General features: G+C 35.2%; 2 protein-coding genes across 4 annotated transcripts in view; both read right to left on the bottom strand.

Annotated features, from left to right (window-relative positions):
- The window catches only part of LOC113072804 (phospholipid phosphatase-related protein type 5-like), a 48,104-nt gene that overhangs the window by 22,303 nt on the left and 8,071 nt on the right, over positions 1 to 17,730 (bottom strand). The gene's annotated exons all lie outside the window — the stretch shown is intronic.
- LOC113072803 (uncharacterized) lies at positions 10,851 to 17,618 on the bottom strand. Of its 2 annotated transcripts, none has more exons than XM_026245778.1 (8): positions 17,227 to 17,618; positions 16,795 to 16,984; positions 16,607 to 16,718; positions 15,914 to 16,245; positions 14,388 to 14,587; positions 12,379 to 12,538; positions 12,126 to 12,266; positions 10,851 to 11,173 (listed from the first exon to the last, which is right to left on the bottom strand). In XM_026245778.1, exons 2-8 carry the CDS (start codon positions 16,979 to 16,981, stop codon positions 11,124 to 11,126), a joined length of 1,182 nt encoding a protein of 393 aa, XP_026101563.1. In that variant the 5' UTR covers positions 16,982 to 16,984; positions 17,227 to 17,618; the 3' UTR covers positions 10,851 to 11,123. The 2 variants fall into 2 exon arrangements, with proteins under 2 accessions (XP_026101563.1, XP_026101564.1); XM_026245779.1 differs by having other exon boundaries at positions 10,855 to 11,173; positions 12,126 to 12,182.

Below are 17,730 nucleotides of genomic sequence, written 5' to 3'. Positions count from 1 at the left end.
AACGAGACCAGGATACGAACACACATGAGGAGCTTGAGGCTCTTCCTGATCTGTCAGAGTGATTTAACAGCTTGTCCAGCTCCTATAGGGTTTGCTTTTGGGGCTTAGATGCAAGCAGGATCTTCCTCTTCCAAAAGCAGAGCGACTTAATCTCACATTCTCAAACTGCATAAACCTCCACATAAAAATCTGGGTAGAGAAGCGTAAGAGTTTGGTGGCCTCTTTGCCCCCCTCCTTACTTCAAAACAGTAGCAAAACCGCTCAAGGCTTTACACACATACGTACTGCAGAATCTAGGTTATGAGCATCCAGCAGAAGAGAAAATGATCAGAAAAGACAGGAAAAATAAGGGGAGGGGGATGGACAACATAGCCATTTGAGAAACACATCATTGCTTCTATTAGATCTCTACATCCATCAGGAAATAGATTTAAACCAGGGCTGTCAATCAAATTCCTTACACAAGGTGTAGATCAATCAGATAAATCACATATTATATCATAGCATATATTTGTACACAAAAACTAATTTAAGAGAAAATGTAAACATTATCATGGTGTGTATGGACAATTTAAATATGTATACTTGCATTTTTCTATATATTTAATGCAAGAACCTCACAGGAAAAATAAAAGCTTGACAATTTCCAAATGAAGAAGGATATTCAACAGAAAAAAAATGACTTGATTGTATCCATTAGGAACTTATTGGGTTGTGAAAATGGTCTCTATACAACAGGTACTTAGGGGGCTGGAAAAATAAGAGAGTTTGGGGATGTCTGCTAAAAAAGGAATGCAATTTATTTGATAGATTAATAGATTCGATAATGATAGATTATGAAATCATATTTTTCTTGCACTGAATAATGAGATTAATATCATGCATGCCATTTTTGTACCACTAGTATCACCAAGGACAACAGAAAAAATTAAATCAGGTTGCCCGAAACAGGTTCCCTATCCCCCATTGGTCAAGAAAAGTGATAGCCCCGCCCTAAACTCACATCATTGGTTGAGCTGCATGTAAGGACATGCTGGATAGAATTCCTTCATAGCAACTACTATTAGCAACTAAAACAGTATGACTGCCTTAACAACAGGAGGTCTAAAAGTAGGTTAACTTAATGAGCTTTAAACAGAGTGTTTATACTGTCAGCGGTTAAAGCACTAGATTACATTTTAAATTGCCCTGTCACATGTACATTAAAACTTTTTTTCACTTGTTAAAACTTGTTAATATTCTGAAACAGGTTAAGATTATATACCATTATTATAGTACAGATGGTTTCAAGCGCATGAAAACTATAAATGTGGTTCAATATTCAGGGTTAAGCTCCGAGTACAAGATTACAGTCGTGCACCTCAGCAGGAATACCTCAACTTTTTTCAGATTGTTTCATTGAGCAGAAAGAAATCTAGAGGTTTTTTTTTATATGAATGTATTGACTGAGGAGAATATACTAATGTTGTGAAACTAAACTCCAGAGTCAAAACTTCCTGTTGTTCCTCATTACATTTTTTAAATCGCCATTTTTCTTTTTTACAGAAACCCTTCAACCACTGAATTCAGTACCATTAGTGGGATGTGAAAAGACAACTGACAGAAGATTATAAATATATTAAGACCACGGAGACATAAACATGAGAGATTTAAGCAAAACCAAATCTCAGCGATGGCGCACGTGTTGAATAATCTCTGAAAACCGAGGATTAAGAATGATTTCTTGTGATTTCGTCCCAGAAACCTACAAGCATTTTCATCACCTTCATATGGAAGCTCATTTCTATCACATTAGAAAAAAAAGAAAGAAAAAAAAAACCCTTCGGTAAATCATATTTATGAGACAAAAAGCCATAAAGACAGAAAATAACTATGTTGACTTATTTTTATAAATATATCTATTATTCAGACTGACGTTGGAACATTGTTTCACCCATATTTTGACATTTTATTTACACAAAAAAAGTAGACACTTCACTTGCATTTAATATGTTTTTAATGTATATGTTTCTAATGTAATTTAATCCTGACACCTAAATGGCACATCTTGTCTTTTAGCCCATAGCCAATACATTGGGCTAGTAAAAGAAGACCTTTCTCTACAAACTATAAAATTCTGCAACAGAGTGTCATTAGACAAAACAACAGTACATCTTCATTACCAAGATGGCTGCCAAGTGAATTGACTTGCTTACAGGGACTTTGTTTGTGGTCAGCACCGACAGAGACTCACACACACATTATTTGCAGAATACTAAAATATTTTGAAACCACTAGCTCATTTTGTAATCTTAAGTACTTTACTTATTGATTCCCACTTTAAAAGAAAGTATGCCAGACAAAATATATTCAATATAATGAGTGGTATTACAGATTTAACTGGGAATTATCAGGATAAGTGTGATCACCTATGAACTGTGAAGTAATTTACTGTATTTAGATGATCTAACGATTACATAAATGGCGCCTGAATCTATGCACATTAATATAAACAGTCCACAACTATTAAATGGATGCAGTTACATTACATACCATATGTGTTTGAAAGCATAATGGTGGATTTGCCATAAAATTGTGTTTTTGATAATGGAAACTGCTGTTAAATGGTCCCCGATGGAAGTAATGACTCAATTGTGAACTCTACTTTTATATACAAGTGTACACCAAGATATAAAAGAAGTAGTTGGAAAGCCTTAACATCTGTAACAGGTCGATATGATAGAAGATGATGATTTCAGGAGCAGACGGCTGTCATCTTTATCTGCGGTTCAAAAAAAAAACAGTGTTTGCAAGCGTTATATAAAAAAAAAACACCAATTCAGAGGCTTCAAAGTCAGTGAGAGACGGAGATCAAAAACAGCAAATACTTTACTCAAAAAAAAAAAAGGAAAAATGATTTTCTGTGTTTTATAACACTTTAATAATTTTAATTGATAACTTTGCCTTTTGCAAAACTTAATAAATCATTAATGTACCAGATTTACAAATAACTTTTGAACAGTGTTGGGAATGTAACGGCGTTACGTAATTTAATTACAAAATAAATGTAACAGTAATCAGTTACAGTTACTAAGAAAAAATGAGTAATTAAATTACAGTTACTTATGAAAATTGTAATGATTACAAAGAGGATTACATTTGAATATTTACACACATCCACATACAGCTTATTTCTTTCCCAAATTGCACTAAGACATGTGTCCCATAATCCGTAGAATTCAGTCATAAAAATGGAATTCAGCCTTTAACGCGGACGAAATATGCCACATTTTGGATGAATGAATCAAAAGTAGGTCAGTAAACTTGAATAAAAACGCGATATGGACTGGTGTCTGTGAATATTAAGCCGCAAAAAGACTGAATATGAATCCTGCACGTTCTGCGTTTCTGTGGAAATCAGGCGCTGATTATTTCCGATTATTTCCGAATCCGCCATTCGATAATTAAATCTCTAATAAATCATGAATCGGTTTGTTGTGACTGGCCATGGTTGGTCTCGCGCGCTCTCTGCGCCTCCGCTGAACGGTTTGGATCAGACTCCGGAGTAATCAATGCGAGAGAGAGAGACCAGAGTGAACTGTGTCGCGCACAGCTGGAGCAGAGAAGCGACACTTCTGTTCAGGGTTTCAGGTGCAGGTCAGTTTCATCTGTAAATATGCTAATGTAGTTTTGTCTTTGTTTAATTAGTCAAGTAGCAGCACATTGCTCACACTCACTCAAAATACTGTATAAACGACGTCATTATTATCTATTGTAATGTTACAGTAGTAATGTAGCAGAAAAATCATCATATTTCCTTAGGAAAATTAATGTAGCCTATGGTATGGTACTAACCGTGGTTTAACATGGAATTTGTTGTAAACATAAATACAAGTGGTAATTCATTTGCCAAAAAACAAAACAAAATACACCTACAACATGGTAAAAGTCAAATAAAAATCTTCAGTATTAAAGTCATGAGAGAGATGGATGGATAATGGAAGTGAAGGTGCAGTTCAGGAGAGAACTCTTAATTATGTTGCAAGTCCCCCAACCTAAGGATTCAAATTTTTCATGTCAGGTCCATAAAAAAAATAGGGTTGTCCATGTTTCAGAATGGGTTGTGGGTGTATGAGTGTGAGATTTCCCAGCCTATTTTTTTATTTTTATTTTGAGAAACTATCATCATATCATATACAAAGAGACAGCAGTGTTTCAAAAAGACACCAATGTTTCAGGAGTTTAGTACACAAAATAGGACACATGCAACTATTTTTCCCCAAACCATTGTTAGATGCAGTTAGATGCCTGTAGTTATGCAAAGATTTGGTTTCAAAAACAGTATCTATAAACTATTTCTTTTGATTTTAAATCTGCATCGAACTTCAGATCAATCTCATTAAAGTAAAAGGCAGTACTAAAGTCTGATTGTGTGGTGGATGTGTTCAAATGTGATCATCTTTATTCAAGTGATGAAGGATGGTGAAAGTCTGACAGTGTTGAACACTACTTTAAGGTTAAACCTGCATGGTGTAAATGGTTGAAGATGATTAACAGTTGCAAATAAACATTCATTAGAAATTTATAAAAGTAATCAAAAAGTACTCAAAAGTAATTAGTTACATTACTTTTTTAAAGTAATTAAAAAAGTTACACTACTATTACATTTTAAACAGGGTACCTTGTAATCTGTAACCTATTACATTTCCAAAGTAACCTTCCCAACACTGCTTTTGAAATACCCTGAACCTTTTGATGACAGTTCTGTATATCTCAAATATATACCCACACAAATATATACGGTGCACACAAAATATGATACCATCTGACAATAAAACACCAGTTTGCTTTCTTTAAAAAAGAGAGGGAGAGAGATAAATAGGAATTCAAAATAAAAAGTTATTTGTGAATGAACTGCATGAAATTTTCATCAATATATCTGGGTCATATTTCACCTCTTGATCAAAAAGTAAATAAACAAAAATTACACGAGGTATATTTTAGGACTATTAATGTAATATTTTAATAAATAATTAATGTGTGCAAAATAAATATTTAAATCATAAAGCATTTATCATAATAATATTTGCAATGCATTTAAATTTAGACTGATTTTAAATTAATTTATGTTGAGACATCATGTTTATATATATATATATATATATATATATATATATATATATATATATATATATATATATAAATAAAGCTCTAACAATAGGATATTCTTTATTTAGATATTATTTCTTATAAATAAGACATTTCTATGAGACTCACATAAAATGACATCAAGCTGTAAAACACTAATTGGAAGCTTTTTTCATAAGTGAGTCAGAGAAATATGTGCATGCTTATATTAGCTTATTAGTTATAGTTATTAGACATATGGTAATTGCTTTTTTGTCCTGAGTGACTTCAGCATGTCTTTATTACAGGGACAGTCCCCCTGGAGCAATCTGGGTTAAGTGTCTCGCTCAAGGGCACATGATGATAGGAAGCGTTTTAATGAGTGTGCATGAGAATGTGTTTGGTATTCAATATAAGCCGTTTTTATATACAAGTGCACACTTGCAAATCATGAGCTAAAATGACAGATCACATTAGAGAAATGGTTCACCCAGAAATGAACGTTTGCTGAAAATGTTCTCACTCTCTAAGGCCATCCAAGATGTAGACGGGTTCGTTTGGATTACTTGTGGATTATTGTGATGCTTTTATCATCTGTTTGGACTCTAATTCTGACGGCACCCATTCACTGCAGAGGATCCAATGATTGAGCAAGTGAAGTAATGTTAAATTTCTCCGAAAGTGTTCTGATAAAGAAACAAACTCGTTTACATCGCAGATGGCCTGAGGGTGAGTGCATTTTCAACATATGTTAATTTTTGGGTGAAATATTTCTTTAATTTTGCCACAACTATTGGCCCGGCCTTGGGCTATCAAGTAAATCATGATAAGTCATTAAATGTTTGCTCATTAAAGTTTGTTCATTATAATCTCTGATGAAGAATGGGCTTTGTTGTGGTTTAGCACATTTGACAGTGATCATCAAATCCCATTCATTATCAGAAGATTTATCAGTATTAAATAGGATTTTACATTGTAATCTGTTTTAAATGAAGATGTGACGGGAATACTAGTCTGCCTTATCCAAACGTATGACTCTCTATGTGTGATATCGCACAATCGCATCCAAATCCAGCAGCGGACTTATTATGTTGAGGGATTTCTTTAATCATTCGCTTTTGCAAGACTTTTCCCCTTTAAGCCACACCTTAATGCATCAATGTCATTTTTGGCAATTTCAACTCAAATTGAGCAATAACTCTGTCTGAAGCTCATATCTTTACCGAAAGCCTTTCAGACTACAAATCACTTCGTGATGGTTTCAGTACGAGTCCGTCGTGGAGTTTATGAGCACTACTTTATGGAGATAGAGTTCATCTCTCTTTACGACAGCTTTGGCTGGGGTCACAGTGTTGCGAACTGATTGATATTTTTACTGTCTAAAAAAACAAGAGCCAATATCTGTCTGTGCTACTCAGAAAAGTGTTGGGGGGAAAAATATAACAACCGAGTTGCCATGTAGCAACACTTATAATCTGACAACACTGTAAATGAAAAATGCATCTATTTGAGTCTGGAAACAGTCTAGAAGGGAATCACTGATTTTTTTTGATCTTTCTTCCATTCATCTTCTTTTGCATTCGAAATATGAAGACATACCAGCCTAGCTAAACATACCAAAAACTGCCATACTTTTGGCTGTCTACAATGCAGTTTATTCTAGCCAAAAACCACTCAATTATTAGTCAAATAATTTAGCTACAAGAGCTACATGACATTTCATATACAAGCTAGGTAACAACGACGCTGTTCATGAAGAAAATGAATTTAAAACTTCAATATTAGTAAAGACATTGCTTCCGAACACGAGACACACAGACTAGTAACATAATTATCTCTCGCTCTCTCTCTCTAAATAACTAGGCGGGGCATGATAAAATTTTTTCAGAACTGATCCGATACCAAAATTTCTGAGTATCGGACAATTCCGATACCGATCCGATACCAGCACAATTTTCTTTTCTTTTAATTATTATTTTACCTCAGTGTGTGTTGACCTGATCATCACTCTTTTGCGTGTTACTCACAATCTACTAAATATAAAAAATGTGATTATATTATATTAAAAAAAACAAATTACAAATATATATATATATATATAATTATAATACATGATAAAAATATATTATAAACTAGGTTAGTAAATATTTCAGCAGCAAAAGTTACTCTACAAAAATGAGTTCACAATAATTTTATAAAATAAAAACGGTTAGTGGGGGCAAAAATAAAAGTAAATAGGTGTGATCTGGTAAAATGTTACACATTGCTCTTGGTGGTGCTTTATGTTTTTGTGCATTTCTTGGGGCTTCACAAAAACACAGAATAGTACCTTAGGTGTGCAGTATTTTTCTAATAACTGCCCATCGTCAATTATTCCTTACTTATGGCACGTGTAACCAAAATTACATTTGGACCCTGGCAAAGGGTTGCATTTACTTGCTACTAAATATCTCCAACCAAATTTCTGAATGCCAAAAAAAATAAATAATATATTGTCTACTGAATGTGATTGACCCAAGAAAAAGTTAATAAATAAATAAATAAATAAATACAAATCTGCATGGCATTCTCTTGTATATTTAGCAGAAACAAACTAATTAAAATAAATCTAAATCTAAACGATAGAATCCAATCAAATGCAATCCTAACATAAATAAATAATGAAAACAAAAGTGAACTCAGAAAAGTTTACATTTCAAGCATAAAACATGCTTTTATCTAAACTGTCATTCATCTGTTAAACACATTAGCTGGATACAGAACCACACTATGAGCTGATAGAGCAGGAAATGTCCAGTGTGGCGACACTTCAGATTGAGTCACTGCCACTGATGAAATAATGTGGGCTGGTGAACATTAAATTACAGACACTGTTTTCCCTAATGAAAAAAAAAACTGCAGTTTTCAATGAACAAGTGTTATTAAACAACAACAACACAGTTGTCAGTGAATAGTCAAGCTAATGAAGGCATTCAGTATTGGGGCAGTGCCTGCTGTGATCTAACATCAAAGGCTTCGTCTTCAGCTAGATATGAAGAGAGAGGGGTGTTATGATATGCAGGTTTAATTTATGCATGCAGGGATAATGAAATCTCATTATGCTGATTTACCAAGACGGAACATGTGCAGTAAACATATTTGGATCTGGTTAATTATACAGTCCTGCATGCATGAAAATTAGTATTCTATGCAATGGTTTAAGAAATAACCTTTAAATTATAAATAAGCATAAGCAGAGTTGAAATGTATCTGAATGTGAAAGTGATGATGAACAGCAGTGTCGACTATGACTCATACACAAGTCTATAGTCTTAAAGGCTCATGGTGTGCATTATTTCTATACCTCAGACAGCATCACACAGCACTGTTGCACGTGTTCCCAAATGTGTTTTTTTATTAAACCTCTCTCTTCTGCATCTCTAACTTGAATTGCTTTCATGCAATCACTTGCACACTGCTCAATCAATAATAAATAAATAGCATGTTAAAGTGTTCTTATGCATACCTCTAAAAATCAAAGCAGAAATCAAGCAAAATTACTTATCCAATCTAAAACAAGTCATGCATTAATTATTATAGAACCACTTATCCCATGGCGGTTGGCAAAAATATAAAACCACTAATCAGTCTCTAGCCAGATCTAGCTCCATGCAATCATTTCTCTAATCAATCGAAATCAAGTTTTGCATTAAAAAACAACTAGTGAAAATCAAAATAAACTCAAATCAGACAGTATTAATAACTATTAATGACAGTCGATATCAAGTGATCACATCAATCTCAGGTCTGATAGTCTCTCATGTAATTAATAATTTCTGAGGTCCTTAATATGACGCATAATTGAAAACCAATATGAAAATCACTTGACAATCATAACCTCATACTCTAGTAAATAAATATCAAGTCTAAATCAAGTTTTGCATCTCAAGTTTGATTTGCTTCCATGCCATCATTCATTTGATAATCCATCAATGCAATAAATAAATAAATACAAATGAAAATCACTATCAAAAACTCAAATCATTATTATTAATAAAAACAATCAATTACAAGTGATCACATCAATCATATAACCTTTAATGTACTTATTAGTTGATGAATTATTTAAATTGACGTATCACTGAAAAACAATATAAAAATCACATATAAATTATAACCTCATACTCTATTAGGGAAAACAGATATCAAGTAATAACCTATAAATCAGTTCCTAATCTGGTGTGCTTTCAATCAATTATCAATTAATCAACACTTAACAGGTAAGTCTATATGAAGTCAGATATAAATCAGTTTGAAATAACTTATCAACCTTGATGCAATTATTATTTTTTACTCAATACTCAACTGATCACTTATCAATTAATAACACTTACATATCCCCAAGTTATCATTTATAAATAAATATAAAGAATTTATCAATGATAATTAATATAAACTAATCGCTTAACGCTCAAGTTATCATGTATCAACCTCAAGCCCTATCTGGCAGTGTCTTGAGTGACTCCCCAGATAGCAAAATAGCTGTGGCCCAGATCTGGCGCACATTTGACACTTTCATTTGGCCCACATATGGTAGGAATGATGGCACTTGGGCGGTCCGCTCCTGTTTACCAGATCTGGGCCACAAGGAAGCCATAGCAATGCCGCATGTCAGCCATGAATAAAACCAATGAAGCAGAACTGGCCCACATCTGGGCCACAGTTAGTTTTAATTCTGGCCCAGATCCAACACCTTCCTCTGGCCCACATACCACGTGGAATGATGGCACTTGAGCGGTCCGCTCTTGTTTACCAGATCTCGGCCACAAGGAAGCCATAGCAATGCCACATGTCAGCCGAGGACTAAACAAATAAAGCAGGTCTGGCTCAAATCTGGGCCACAGTTATTTCGAATTCTGGCCCAGATTTGGCCCAAATCCGATACCTTGCTCTGGCCCACACACCACGTGGAATGATGGCACTTGGGCGGCCCGCTCCTGTTTACCAGATCTCGGCCACAAGGAAGCCATAGCAATGCCACATGTCAGCCGAGGACAAAACAAATAAAGTAGGACTGGCCCAAATCTGGGCCACAGTTATTTTGAATTCTGGCCCAGATCCAGTAACTTGCTCTGGCCCACATACCACCAGGGATGGCACATGGGCGGCCCGCTCCTATTTACCAGATTTGGGCCACAATGAAGCCAAAGCAATGCCCCATGTCAGCCGAGAACAAAACGAATAAAGTAGGACTGGCCCAAATCTGGGCCACAGCTATTTTGAATTCTGGCCCAGATTTGGCCCAAATGCAATACCTTGCCCTGGCCCACATACCACGTGGAATGATGGCAACTGGGCGACCAGCTCCTGTTTGCCACATTTGGGTCTCATGGAAGCCATAGCAATGCCACATGTAACAAACCACATAAACCACACATGACCCTAATGTGGGCCACACATTATAATTTTATGCAAAACCTCTTTCCCACATTCCTCATGTGGCCCACTGCAGCATGGAACGATGGCACTTTGACAATGCACTCATGTTTACCAGTTTTGGTCCACTAAGAATGAAACAAATTAACTGTAACTGTGTATGTGTATGGCGTGTGTGTGCATGCTGTGCCATTAAAACTTTGGAAACTCAGTGACAAAATATCAATGACACTAAGTGAGTTCTGCATCAACATTATTCACATACAGTCAAGAGAAATGTAAAAATGGCCTACCTAAATATTAAGTTACAACAGATGATCCAAACACATTTCTGAAAAAATTGAATTATTTATTAATATTGCCAATGAAAAACCCATTGCATGATTACATTTCCAAAACTGGGAAGCAATCTAAACATGGAAAAAAACAGTACAATAAACACAAAATATGTGTATAGAAAATATTGTAGAAATGAAATAAAAACAAAACATGTTTCCAGTAGCTATGTATAAGTTAGCTCATCCAAAAAACAAACTTGTCTGACATTGTAGAAGTGAACACTGCAGAACCTTGGCAACAGGAACAATCCAAACTTATAGGATTTATTGACCTCCTTGACTGGGCCCATCAGCATCATGGCAATCTCGCAGGCCTTTAAAGGACACAAAAATGAAAAAACAAAAAAACAAACTGTTGACTCAGTAAGATTTTAGAAGCCAAATTAAACAAAATTCCCAAAACAAAATAAAATTACAAGAAAAAATTAAATAAAAACACAAAACAAAAAAGATAGGCATTGTACTTATTTTGTGTTATTGTTACAGGTACACTATGTAACTTTTTACACCATCTAGCAAGGGTGGCATGATCTGAAAATAAATGAGAACATGCATTTAAGAAATATCTTGACTAAGGGGAATCTAGTGCTTATGTCTTTTGGTCTTACTCCTCCTTGTGCCTTATAAAAAAATTCTATTCAATTCAGTTCACATTTATTTGCATAGCGGTTTTCCCAATACATATCGTTTCAAAGGTTCTTTAGGTTCAGGTTCTTTCAACTAAAAGTGAAGCTGCAAGTTTCAAAAACTTCAAAAACAGCAGTATGTGTTTCCTTTATTGGAAGCATCACATAAATATTGAATGGTGAGTAAATGGACCGGAACTACCTGCGCATTAAACAGTTTGGTAAAACTTTACAATAAGGTCTCATTTGTTAACATTAGTTAATGTATTAAGTAACACGAACTAACCATGAGCAAAACATTTGTTACAGTATTTAATCATCTTTGTTGACATTCGATAATAAAAAATACATTAGCATTAAGCATTAATGTTAACAAATTCAACTTTTGATTTTAATAATGTATTAGTAAACACTGTAATTAACATTAACTAAGATTAATAAATGCTATTGAGGAATTGTTATTTCCTAGTTCATGTTAACTAATGTAGTAAACTAATGTTAACTAATGAAACGTTTAAAGTGTTACCAATGGTTTACATACACATCTTAAAGCCAATCAAAATTATGTATTTAGACAGACCATGGTGTAGTACAAATTATTACATACATATATAGTTAAAACACAATGTTACTGACTTACAGGTTTCTTGGACACTCTTTCGTTTCTCTCTTTCTCTTCTCCCTCCATCTCGGTCACCTGCAAGGTGAAGCCATTTTTTTATAAAGAATTCTATCTCTTGATCGGTGGCCGTTGCTGTTAGCCTGCTGTTTCTGACAGTTCCTAAAAGTAGAGAACTTTTTTTTAAACCTAGCATTAATATATAGTGTGCATAAAACATGCATACAATGGAGAATGGACTTATAGACTGATGACAGCACAATGTGACACTTACCAGTAATAACATCTTTCAGCTGCAGTCTGTGGAAAGCTGTTTTGCCATTGATGCCACGCCAGTTGAGTTGTTTGGCAAGGGAGTTGGTAAAACAGTGTTTCATAACTCGCCAAACGCTATCCTTAATGTCAACTCCTCCAATGACACTCAAAGCAGTAATCTGAAAAAGATCAATTACAAGCCACGGATCCATGTTTTATATCAGCATTTCTCACAGTAACACTATTCACAATAAAAAAATAAAAAAAATTCATCACTTCTCCCTTAGTTGGCATTTAGGACAGTCTCATTGTTGGATTACTGGCCTTCTTAACCCGTTTTCTACTGTAGGACTGCCACTCTATCACTGATGCAGTTCCATATTCAACTGTCAAGGTGATACAGTGGCAGTGCTATAGCAGAAAACACTGCCATTTTGGAAACTAGCTGGCTCAAGAAAGTGATGAAGGTAAAATGAAACAAAGCAAATTTTACCAATCAATACATCGTCTCCCCAACTGTAAATGACTAAAATCAAAAGCAACATCTAACCAGCATCCAGAAGGGAGAGGACAGAATCACTGCTGTCCAACTCAGGTGGCTATAGAAACATATTGGCCAAAAAAAGTTACCCATCCTTTTAAGTGGTCATGAAATGGAAAAGTCATTAATGTTTACACATGTAAAAGTTTAATCAGCAGTAAATAAATTCTGCAAGTTTAATACTTCAATGCTCCCCAGTTTAAAATATGTTAATGGACTTTTTTCCAAACATCTACTAAAATTTATATGTATGTAAAGCAAGGAGGTGCGCTCATGTCTGTCCATCAATTATAAGAGCGATATTCGGCTGCAAGATGACAAGAAAGACCAACCAATGTTGGCCTGTCCCTGGACGTGGAGAAACTCTTCCAAAAGAATGAAGTGTTATAAATGCATGTCTGAAGATTATTTTAATACGAATTGCCTGAGCGATTAAGCAAAAAAGTTTTCATTTGTTCATGTAATTTCACACCGAGCTGTTTTCTTAACTATGCTCAACATGCTGGCGGTTTCCCCAAATATTCTGCGTAGAGATCTACAGTAGTGCCAAGTATTTTGTCCTTGGAGGCAATACCGTTTATGAATTTATTTATAATCTATAAGTGTGTTGTGATAAACATAAAATCAGCGTTTAACACTATTAAGAGACCAAGTATGTCATAAGGGTCTTTCGCACCACTTTAGTTCCAGAACTAAATATAGAGTACTAAAGTACAGGGACGATTTTGCGGGAACTCTTTCCAAGAACCATTTAAAGTGTTGCATTCGCACCGAGAGTGCGAGACTCTAGGACTAGTAGGTAAGCCAGTCGACAGCGATGTCATTTGTGTGCGGCGTTCAACAACGTTAACAACAGGAGAATGGAGGACGCTGTGATCTGAGCTGTGTTTTTGTTGTGTCTTGCGGGTTTCACAATAATGGACATGGAATGTCGATGTATACATAAAGCGATTGAAAGAACGGAAAGGAGGATTAAGAATCTCCAACTACAACTGGCAGTGCTACAAGTGCCTGCACTTAAGTGTCCGTATATTTATCGCTGTTCGTCAAACTTGCGAAATAAGTGGACACAATGTTTACAGTATGTTACACAGCATTTTAAATTATGGGCATTTTCGAAAACGTCTGGCCAATCAATGTCTACTTACGTTATGGGTTGTACCAGTTGTGCTGGTTATACCCTGCTCCGGAGTAGGAGCTAATTTGGTTCCCGAAAAAAGGCAGTCCGGTACTAAAATTGCACCCTGTTCCTGTGGTGCGAAAACGCCCAAAAGTGGATAGTTCCACAATTTGTTCTGGTACTATGAAAAGGTTCCTGCGGTGCGAAAGGCCCTATTGAGTCCTACTAATCATATCAGTACACACATGGTTTGTTTTCTTGAGTGGAATATTAATATGTTGTCTGACGAAAGCTTAGTCAAGTTGATTATATGCCGGTGTAGTTTATGCAATATGTTTGTAAGTTGGTAAGGCAAAGTGTTATTTACCATTTTGTTTTTGAGGTCAGCCTCTTCCCTCAGACGTTTTTCCAGACCCAGCAGGGAGGTAAGATCTTTTAGCGGCAGTATATCCCTCTCAAGGGGCTCCTGTCCACGAGCTGGTTCACCCATTTTCTGCATGGACTTTAGAATCACTTTGAGTTGATCCATCATCATTTCTTGATTTGTAAGAAGTCTATGCAGAAGAGCTAAAAATAAAGACATACATAAATTCCAAGATGACTCTTTACATCTGATGAAACGAAAAGAAAAAATTTTATATATATATATATATATATATATATATATATATATATATATATATATATATATATATATATATATATATATATATATATACTTTTAGAAGGACTTTTAGTTAACATATGAATGAAGACTAATTAGTTGTTTCAGTTTGTTATTTGCCTTATAAATGACAATATAATTTTTAAACATAATAGCCAATCAGATGCATTTAAGATAGAATCCACTCACTGCTCAAAACTTCAGAGTTTTTGTTCAGTTTTTTTGTTCTGCATGCTGGCAAAACCTCCGATTATAACAAACAAAGTGTAGACATTATGAAAGATTTATTGTGCAGCCACATTCATTGATTATAAAGGAGCTTTGTGAGATCACAATGAACTGAAATGTCAGGGTTTTTTTTAGGAATTATTAAGAGAGCGCACATTGCGCAAATTCTGCCATGCCAAACCAAGCAAGCAGTAGCCTATGAGTGGCTTGTGAATGCTGAGGCTTTAATAACAAATTATTTATTGTGAGCATTTATGTGGGGATATGTAGGTTGTGGATAGGTGACATGTAACTTGAAATTATTTCATTTAGTACAGAATTTTTTTTATTTATTTATACTTTTATGCGGGCTTTTGTGATCGGGTGCTGGACAGAACATGAATGTTGCAGGAGGAGGTCAAATATATTTTTGCAGAAGCAGGACAGAAAAATCCGTCCATGTGTCTAATATACAGTTGCATTTCCACAGTGGGGCAAAATGTTTCTAAGAACAGTAAGGAATGGTGCCAGTTGTATTTCCGCTTGAGCCTGAAACGGTATGGAACAATTACAAACCGTTCTCGGCCTGGAATTCCCAGCATGTCTGGCTAACTGATTTCACCACTTGGTCCCCCGTGCATTGCCTGGCTTTCAGCTTCTCTGTAGCTGGCTAAATGTGTGATCTATTTGAGTGACGAAACTCAAATTAATAATACAATTAAAAGAAGTATCTAATCATCTTCCATAAGATTGCTATTTACATCTCGTATCTTCTGTAAACTCTTTATTTACCAAGGCAATAACTGATGCATTTGCATTAAAAAGAGTGGCTGTTATCAGCCCCACAGTGGAAATTAAATCATATCCGTACTGTCTGGGCCAGATCAGCATGAATGAGAATGGTTAAGCAAAGAGAATGGTTTGGTTAAGACAGTGGAAAAAGGGTGTGTGAATATATACATACATATATACCTATATGTCATTTACAGACAAACAATACAAACATTGCATAAATCACTTACGAGCAAAACTACTTGAAGTAGTTCCTGGCTGTCTTTGACTTTCATCTTGTCGTTGTGGTTCAGAACTTGTCGTAGACCGACTGGGTTCAGGACTTATTGCAGACCGTCTGGACTCAGGGCTTGTTTCAGACCACCTGGACTCAAGACTTGTCACGGACCATCTGGGTTCTGGGCTTGTCATCTGCTTGTGAGGTTCAGGCTTTTGAACCCGTCTCTTTATTGCAGACTGTATATCAAAGTTTGGTCCTTTTATCTTTGGGGCTGGAGGCAATGCTCTTGTTTGCTTGACCATATCTTCATCATCACTGTCACTCTCAAAGCGAATGTTTGGTCTTGTAGTGGTGTAAGTGGTGGGGTGGAGGGGAGAAAAAAAAATAAATCACAATTAATTTTAGCCAGTTTCACAGATCAGTCTCAGTCTAGTCTGGTACTGTTTTAAATACTGCTGTTCCTGTTTCTCCCTTGTGTCCCACTATCTCCTACTTGCCCACCTGTTTCCCATAAGCACTGTCAAAGTTTTGTGTCACTATCACTTTACTTTAAGGTTGTGCAGTTATATTGGTACGGAGTAATATTAATGAACTACAAGTACTCACTAGAGTTACAATTATGGTATGGTTTAGGGATAGTTACTTGTAATTATGCATAATTTACTATAATAAGTACATGTCACTGTAAAAAATTAATACTTACAGCCTTTTTCTCTTTTTCTTTGGATTTTCATCTGCATCTTCTTCTTCTGCTGTTTGAAGATCAGTGTGGATTTCAGCTTGAGGAAGTTTTAGACGGGCGGCTTTGTAGGTTGCTGTAAAGAAATATCATTAGATTATGATTTGTCAAAATAGTGAAGCCTATTGATAAATAATATGTGACGGGCATACCAGCTGTATATAAAATTCGAACATGATATGTGTCCCACAAGTGTCCAGGCTGCTCCTCACTTCGTATGGCCTTTCCTAAATCATCAGGTCTATATTGAGCTGGCCACTGACATATTTCATCTTTAACCCACAGTGCTGGCACTACTTCAACCTCTTGGGTTTCTATAAATTCTACAATGTAAAACATGGCCTAGAAGATAAAGAGGCACAAAGTTACTAGCATTAGTAACATTATAGTATGAACAATAACTTTTGCTTAAATAACAATAATGCTCTTTTTTTTAATGTTAAACAATTTAACATAATTATAAGTCTTTTTTTATTTATGATAATCGTAAATGCTGTTGAATGATAGTTTAAGTGCACATAAAAGTCCTCATTAATACATGCTCCAGACCCAAGATATTAGAAGTATAAATATGCTATACATACCAAGAGAAATAAGTGAAGGCCGGCTGGACAATGACACTGTCTAAATTTGATGCTGATCTGCACATAAATTAAAAAAAATATATCCTCAAGAAAAAAAAAAAAAAAAAAAAAAGGAAATAAAATCTATTATTCAGCAAATTTACCAAACACCACTGCACTCTATGACTGAAATTTAGGATGGGTCTGCATGAAGAAGTGGAATGACAACAAAGCCAACCTCCAAAGGCAACCGGACACACTTCTGCAAATCGGTATCTAACTTTAAGCTCATCAGATTTGGTGTTAGATCTGACACAAAACAAATTCCCAATTCTGTGGAGTCAATGGGATAGTCAAAAAACTTTGCAATGTGTCTATACTCTTTGCAGACAATGTATTCCTCACCCTCAAAGACAATTATATTCTGAACCAATAGTATCTTATTTTTCATCTTGATACATCTGTCCCTCTCTGATGTGTTGATGACAAACCCATCTATTGACAGTTCCTTAAATTGGGAGACTA

The sequence above is a fragment of the Carassius auratus genome, unplaced genomic scaffold (genome assembly GCF_003368295.1).
Source record: "Carassius auratus strain Wakin unplaced genomic scaffold, ASM336829v1 scaf_tig00010602, whole genome shotgun sequence".
NCBI classification, from domain to species: Eukaryota; Metazoa; Chordata; class Actinopteri; order Cypriniformes; family Cyprinidae; genus Carassius; species Carassius auratus.
This window is presented reverse-complemented; position numbering and strand designations above follow the sequence as displayed.

Excerpts from the sequence above, each read along its gene's own strand:
- LOC113072803 (XM_026245778.1), bottom strand. The coding sequence starts at position 16,981 with ATGTTTTACATTGTAGAATTTATAGAAACCCAAGAGGTTGAAGTAGTG. Across the intron at positions 12,539-14,387 it reads CTGACCTCAAAAACAAAATG|ATTACTGCTTTGAGTGTCAT; the intron begins GTAAATAACACT and ends GATCTTTTTCAG. Across the intron at positions 11,174-12,125 it reads AAAGAGTGTCCAAGAAACCT|GCCTGCGAGATTGCCATGAT; the intron begins GTAAGTCAGTAA and ends TGTCCTTTAAAG.